Source organism: Somniosus microcephalus, chromosome 13, assembly GCF_052327205.1.
Source record: "Somniosus microcephalus isolate GS21.2 chromosome 13, FLI_Smic_1.0, whole genome shotgun sequence".
NCBI lineage: Eukaryota > Metazoa > Chordata > Chondrichthyes > Squaliformes > Somniosidae > Somniosus > Somniosus microcephalus.
Genome location: NC_140999.1, coordinates 41,315,165 through 41,323,364, shown reverse-complemented (window position 1 = coordinate 41,323,364; position 8,200 = coordinate 41,315,165). Strand labels below are relative to the sequence as shown.

The following is an 8,200-nucleotide window of genomic DNA, read 5'->3' as shown; positions in this document are numbered from 1 at the left end:
GGTAGGAAAAACAGAAAGGCAGAGTATTATTTAAATGGTGATAGATTGGAAATGTTGATGTACAAAGGGACCTGGGTGTCTTTGTACACCAGTCACTGAAAGCAAACATGTAGGTGCAGCAAGCAGTTAGGAAGGCAAATGGTATGTTAGCCTTCATTGCAAGAGGATTTGAGTACAGAAGCAAGGATGTCTTACTACAGTTAAACAGGGCCTTGGTGAGACCACACCTGGTGTACTGTGTGCAGTTTTGGGGGTCTTACCTAAGAAAGGATATACTTGCCATAGAGGGAGTGCAGCGAAGGTTCACCAGACTGATTCCTGGGATGGCAGGACTGTCTTATGAGGAGATTGGGTCGACTAGGCCTGTATTCACTAAAGTTTAGAAGAATGAGAGGGGATCTCATTGAAATGTATAAAAGTCTGACAGGGCTAGACAGACTGGATGCAGGGAGGATGTTTCCCCTGGCTTTGGGGGGGGGGGGGGGTGCGGGGGGGGGGTCTAGAATGAGGGGTCAGTCTCAGGATACAGGGTAGGACATTTAGGACTGAGATGAGGAGAAATTACTTCACTCAGAGGGTGGTGAACCTGTGGAATTTGCTACCACAGAAGGCTGTGGAGGCCAAGTCACTGAATATATTTAAGAAGGAGATAGATAGATTTCTAGACACAAAAAGCATCAAGGGGTATGGAGAGAGAGCAGGAATATGGTATTGAGATAGAGGATCAGCCAGGATCATATTGAATGGCAGAGCAGGCTCGAAGGGGCTACTCCTGTTTCGATGATGCCAAGGGTAGTCACTCTTCCCTCACCTCTGGAATTCAGCTCTTTTGTCCATGTTTGGACCAAGGCTGTAATGAGATCTGGGGCCGAGTGGTCCTGGCAGAACCCAAACTGAACAATGGTGAGCAGGTTATTGTGAGTAAGTGTCGCTGAGCACGGAGGACAACGCTTTCCATGACTTTTTTGATGATTGAAAGTAGACTGATAGTATGGTAATTGGCCAGATTAGATTTGTCCTGCTTTATGGACAGGACATACTTCCTGCCATCATAAACTCTGGACTTGTGCTGCCTTGCTCTACAAGCCAGTGAGCAACATTTTCCCACCACTGTCACTTATCAATTACAGCAGCCAGTACATGTTTCATGCCAAATTCAATGGTTATAGAACAATACACTTCAGTATGCAATTATTTATTCATAGTAGCAATCAAGGGAATGTACACTGATCAACCCTATATAATGTAGCAGTTACTTCATTATACTAATCTCATCATAAGGGATTTAAAAGGTGCTTAATACTCCAAGTACATTATACATAATTGTATTCCAAGTTTTTTTTGTACAGCATGACAAGTAGATAGTAATGGTTTACTTTTAACAAACTAACCTAAAATTTACCACAGCTACTCTAACTGCCATAAAAATTACATCAAGTCTCAACTTCTGAAGGGCACCCTCTGCTGCACAAGAGTGATATTTCAACTTTATTCTTAAGGTACATTGGAGGGAAAAAAGTAGAGTTGCAATACATTCAAAGATAATTTTGTGCCATACACCTCAGTTTCCCACAAACTACATTGTGAACCCCTCACTCATTTATCATAAGAGGCCATCAAACCTTCTCTTTGGGGTGACTCAGGCCTAAGTCTCAGTGTTAGTTTTAAATATAAATCAATGTCTCAGAATTATTCTCCCTCTTCCAATGCTATTATGAAAACCTTTAGTGCCATCTGGGCCAAAGGGAAGACGGACCAATCCAGGAGGAAGGCTTGTACCACCTTGAGGCTTCCTTACTGATTGTCTAAGTGTTGCTTGGCCAATTTCTAGAGAAGCAGCCCGACTGGCAGCTAGCCGGCGTCGTTGCACCCAGGGACTTCCAGAACAATTCCCACTATCAGATGAGTAGTCATGGAATTTCTTGGTAAACTCTGGACTTGTACCTGGGCTGGGCCAAAATCCTTGTCCAACAAAATCGGTTAGGGGCGATGGATTGTGATAAACTAGACTTCTGCGGGGATTGCATGGACTGCAGTGATGGTCACTCCATGAATGGGACCACGAAGCCATGCTTGGACTGGACATTTGACTATTGCAGTTATAGGCATCACATATTTTGTGTTGCAGGTATCTTTGGACAGAAGCAGGCGAATTAGCACCATCAGATTCTGAAGAACTGTACACAGACTCTTCCATAGCATACTGCAACTGCTCCATCTTTGCTGGCCGTCTTGAAGGCTTTTTAGGGTTTGATTTTTTTAAGTCTTCAGCTTCATCTGGATCTATGCCATTGATTTTTTTGGTACCTTTTCCTGTCAGTATGACAACTTTTAGATTTTCATCATTATGGCAGTGTTTTTTGCCAAGTTCTTCATAGGCCTTTTTGGCTCCTTCATAGTGTTCATACTCAACCAAAATACAAATTTTGGTTCCAACTTCTGGATACTTCAATGCATATTTTTTCAATTCAGCAGGAATTTCCTTACCTGGTTGCAAGATGCAGATTGAACTGATTGGACCATGAATAGCAAAGATCTTAATTGCAGTCTCCATGATGTTTATTTGGCCTTGTATTTCACTGTTATTCTCTGGAGAATCCTTGTAAAGGTTCCATGCCAGTATACGTTTACTTGGCGGTACTGTGAGGAGGGACTCCGGTACTGGGTTTCTGCGACGAATTTTTGTCCCTTCTTGATTGATTTCCAGTAATTTAGAATAATTCAGAGCATAAGCGGTTACCTTCCAGTCCTTAGTCAAGCACTTCACCTGTAATGGAAACAATAGTTCATCAGAAATATACACAGCAACTTTAAATTGTGGATTAAGATAATTATTGGGATGGATTTATAATAGACTATTTAACTACATAATTTAAAAATAACTGTCACAATTCAAGCAATGAGGTAGTTGTGAGTTTAAGGCTAAACCAAGATACGGTGCTATAGTCAGAATGGCAAGCTGCATTGCAATTGTGAAAGGTTCTGGAGAATTTAAAGAATGGCAGTGCAGACTTCTACTGAACTGTAGCAATACTGTGATATTTAGTTGATGCAAATGTCAAAATCTGATCTTTAAAGATCCTTTTTATAATAAACACCACCTATATGCAAACAGAATTGTTTTATATATTTAATGGGAATTAAAAGAACTCATTACCCATTCCCATATTGCAAGAGCCCCTGCCAAAAGCAGCTCTGGTCTTTGCACAGCTCACACATTCTCGCTCATTGCTGCATTTGTACCATGTCTCCCACAGTTTTCAACCTCCTCCCCTCATTCCTCCTGTATACAACATCCCTTTCCTGAATATAAACTAGATGGAGAAAAAAGGTTAGGGCTCAGATGAAGATGGGGAACAATACATATGCTGGGTCAGGCAGGGAGAAGTCACCCAGGGAGGGATTATAATGTGTACACATAAGAGACACTGACACGATAGCAAAATACTGCAGATGCTGGAAATCCGAAATAACAACAGAAAATGCTGGAAAAACTCAGCAGGCCAGGCAACATCCGAGGAGAGAGAAATAGAGTCAACGTTTCGGGTTGAAACCCTTCTAGAGACACTGACATCTTAAGACAGAAGAAGCTGGGATCAGACCTGGGAGGAATATGGAAAAGTTAAGAAAACACTGCTGCAACAACTTGCATTTACATAGTAAAATGTCTCAAAGCACTTCACAGGAGCGATTATTAAACAAAATTTGACAGCCATGAGGTATCAGGACAAGCGACCAAAGCTTGGTCAGAGGGAGGTTTTAAAGGGCATCTTAAGGAGGAGAGAAAGTTTCAGGAGGAAATTCCAGAGCTTGGGGCCTATGCAGCTGAAGGCACGGCCACCAATGGTGGAGTGAAGAAAATAGGGGATGTGCAAGATGTCAGAATTGGAGGAGCAGAGATCTCAGAGGGTTGTATGGCTGGAGGTGGTTAGAGAGATAGGGAGGAGTGAGGCCATGGAAGGATTTGAAAACAAGGACGAGTTAAAACTCAGATGCCGGACCAGGAGCCAATGTAGGTCAGCAAGCGCAGGGGTGTCGGGTGAACAGGATTTAGTGCAAATTAAGAGATGGGTAGCAGAGTTTTGGATGTTGCCTGGTCCCAAAAACTTATCACTCAATCACCACTCCCTAAAACATCTGTTCAATTCCCCCACCCCCCCCCCTTGCCTGTTCGAAGCTTGAACCTGTGTCCCATAGTTCTAGAGTTTGTGTTCAAACATGCCACATCAGGATTCAGTTTATATATTCCTTTACAAATTTGCAATATCTCCTCCAAGCCGCCTCTTCTCAAAAGTAAACAATTTCAGGTTCTAGCAACTTCTCATAGTTCAAATGACTCCAGCTTGGTATGCCTTTTCTGCACTACCTCCAACTATTGCCGTACTAAAACAACCAAAAATGTACACGTGTGGTCGTACCAGTGCCTTGGACAGATTCATTATCACCTCCTGGAATTTGTGCTCTGACCCCCTAGCTGTGACTCCCAAAATCTGGTTGTTCATCTTTATTACACACCATACTTTATTCCAATGAATGCCCATCAATACCCCAGAAAGAAGAAACAGATATTAAGCAAAGAGCTTTGCATCACAGGCTAGATGATTTTTCTGTTGAGGTCACTGTAGGTTCAGAATCACAGGCCTGACTGGAAGTGGCATCTCCCAAAACCACTGCAAACATGCAGACCAGAGAAAACTGGAAGGTCAGGGATCAGGAGTGAGGAGGCCATTTGGAAATGTATGTTTTCAGTCTGCAGCAGCACCTTTCTCTCCCCTCCACTTTTCTGTTCTCTCTCTCTATCCTCCCCCATCCCCATAATCAAGTTGCTCCTTGCTAAACACTATCAACTGAACAGCTACAATAGAGGCTTAGAGTAAAAAGAACATTTTGCAAAGTGACCATAATATGACAGAATTTGATATTAGGTTTGAGGGGGAGAAGGGAGAGTCTCAAACCAAGGTTTTAAATTAAAGTAACACAAATTTCGAAGGGATGAGAAATAAATTGACAATTGGTAAACTACAGACAAACAGTATGCAAAGTAGTATTTGGTACAGAACCAGTACAATACCTATAAAAAAGGCAAAAGCTCCACTTATGTAGTTCAGCAAACATGGTCAGTAAACGAGGCAAGTGATAGTATCAAGCTAAAAGAAAAGGCTTACACAAATGTAAGGGAAAGTGGAAATCCAACACACTGGAAAAGTTATAAAAAGCAAAAGGGATACAAAAAGGGAGTAATGAGGAGCAAAAAGGGAATATGGAAAAAAAACTTGCAAGGAGCATCAAAGCCAACAGTAAAAGTTTTACTAAATATATTTTTAAAAAGTGGCAAGAGTGAATGTGGGTCCATTAAAGACAGATGCAGGCAGGACTATAATGGACAAGGAAATAGCAGACTTGTTAAATTAATACTTTGCATCCATTTTCACAGTAAAAGGAAGGACAAAATACTAGTGGTACAAGGAAACCTAAAATAAGTCAAGGGGAGGAACTTATTGAATTTAAGTAAACAAAAAAAGAAAATAATGGGACTCACGATAAACAAATCTCCATCTTCAGGACCAGATTAAGAAATGTGAGGAAATTGCAGATGAATTAGTTATAATGACACCAAGTTAGGAGGTTAAAATAAATTGTGTAGATGAGAGCAGGATGTTACAAAGGTAAGTTGCAAGTGGGCAAAACTGTGGCAGATGGAGTTCAATGTGAGGTCATTTACTTTGGATCCAAGAATGATGAATCAGAATTTTTGGCAAGACACTAGGATCTATGGAGCAACAAGATGATTTGGGTGTCCATGTACACAAATCACTAAAAGCTAGTGCACAGGTACAAAAATTAATCAAAAAGGATAATGGAATGTTGACTTAGCGCAAGAGGACTGGAATACAAAGGGAAAGAGGTCATGCCGCAGTTGTACAGAGCCCTCATCAGACCATATCTAGAGTACCACACCTCAGGAAGGATATATTGGCCTTAGCGAGGGTACAGCATAGATTCACCAGAATTATACGAAGGCTTAAAATTTAAATTATGAAGACAGGTTGCATAAACCTGGGTTGCATTCCCAAGAGTTCAGAAGGTTGAGGAATAATCTAATTGAGGTGCTTAAAAGGGATTAGATAGTTCCTTTGGTGGAGAAATCCAGAACAAGGGGGCACAATCTTAAAATTAGAGCTAGACCTTTTGGAGTGAAATTAGGAATGTTTTTATCCCCTCCATGAAGGATAATGAATATCTGCAAATTCTCTGACCCAAAAGGCTATGGATGCTGGGATAATTGAAATTTTCAAAACAGAAAATAGATTTTTGTTAGGGATATGGAACAAAGACAGGCAAATGGAGATGTGGTGCAGATAGGATTGAATGGCAGGTTAGGGTTAGCGTTGCTCCCATGTTCCTCACTTCAATTTTACAATCATAATATTAAGTATGTTTTAAAAATTGATTATGGGTAGTCAGAGTCAGTGCTGCTTAGCATTATTCCAGTCAGGTTGAGGCATGAAGCACAGAGACAGAGGCCAATGCTCAGGGTGGGCTAGAAAGCAGAGTACAGAATTTTAAAATGAAAATTACTACACCTTGAGAAATAGGAGCTTATGATTTTCCTTCAGTTAATTTTAAAATAAACTTCAGGAACTCGGCAGTAGAAAAACTTTGTAAACCCAGAATGTTCTAGAAGACTCAAAAAGACAGATACTTGTTTGCTACCCACTGCTCTACACGGCTTACCCGTTAATAGAACAAGGGGCATGTACTGTAATGGAAACTGCAACTACCTACGATTTGATGTTAAGTTCACAAATTTTAAGAACTAGTGCCCAAAGAGCAACAGCATCCTTAGAAAAACATGCTTAATAAAAGCATGACAATTGGTCTACTTAGCCACCATATAAACGGAGTTACAGTAAATTATTAATTCAAGATGTCCATACCTGGAGTGGAATGATATCTATATTCCAGAACCTATTCAGCAGTGTATCAATTGGCAATTGTTTGTTACCTGAAGATTTATCCCCAAATGAAAAGTGACAACATTATAAATCAAATAAGGAAAGAAGTCCACAGACTTCTCAATCTTCAGCATCAGCACTACTGGGTATACTTTCTCCACCATAATCTCTTCAAATGGAATTAAGTCCAGTAGCAGTCCAATTAGAGTGCAAAATAAATTCTGATATGATGGCTGAAACTCTTCAACTTGCCAGAATAAAGAACTAATGCTAGGAATGTAATAGCTTTAGAAAACAAAATCCTCAGAAAAGGAATCAGAATGTCACAGCATAAAAGCAGGCCATTCAGCCCATCAAGTCTGCACTGTATTTTCTCCACAAGAGACAGTCTAATTACACTCTCCTACTTGCTCCCCATGACCTTTAACATTCCTCTTATTCAAGCATCTAATTCTCTAATTTACAGTTTTTGTTTCAACAATTTGACAAAACTCTAACCACCCTCCTGGTAAAGTTAAAAAAAAAACACACTAATTGATTTTAAATTTCATGATGAAAAAAGATGAAAAGCTCACAATAGTGGGAAGGGGCACACAAAAAAAACTGCAGATGAACTCTAATAGCGTGATGCAAAGCAAGACTAAGTCTAATCTATTAAGACTAATCATCGGGGAGGGGGGTGGGAGGGTTGCCTGATCATTTGGCGTAACTTGGCAGAAGAACCATTGAAACGCCATTTCTCCAGGGTTTCTGTAGATCTGAAGTTATGCTGGATGATCAGGAGAACCCCAAGAATATAAGCATTCAAGATAAAGATTTGACTAAGAGCTTGTGCCAGTTACAGCCAAGCCATCAATCCAAGGTTCTGGTCGGAGTTCAGCTCATTTTCCCCTTTGCAGCAGCAGATCTAGTTTGATGGACAACCAGGTCCCAAGCAAGATTCGAACTGAAGAGATTTGAGAATAAAAGATTCCCTACACTAATATTGGAATTAGCACTTCCTCACATTGTAGATTTTGCAAGATCTTCAGAACGAGGGAGTGCGCAAAAGGTCTTTGCCTTCTAAAGACGAGAGTGCTAGGTGGTCCCAATTCCTACAAAAGAACTTTTCAGGTAATTATTTTCAAAACTGGCTAGACCAATCTGTGATACACTTATTTGTCAAAGGTTACTGTCAGTCATTGCAACTAGAGAGAGTAATTTCATGGCATCTTGCTCAGGAGATCACAACAGAATCAGAGATT

The 8,200-nt window shown here is 40.6% G+C and overlaps 1 protein-coding gene across 2 annotated transcripts in view; it reads right to left on the bottom strand.

The window, feature by feature from the left end:
* Positions 1 to 1,179: 1,179 nt before the first annotated feature.
* LOC147108257 (la-related protein 6-like) overlaps positions 1,180 to 8,200 on the bottom strand; it is a 121,732-nt gene continuing 114,711 nt past the window's right edge. For both annotated transcript variants that reach the window (XM_086004806.1, XM_086004805.1), the window contains one exon: positions 1,180 to 2,767. In XM_086004806.1, coding sequence (XP_085860932.1) covers positions 1,676 to 2,767 — 1,092 coding nt within the window. In that variant the 3' untranslated portion in view covers positions 1,180 to 1,675. The remainder of the gene's footprint in view (positions 2,768 to 8,200) is intronic.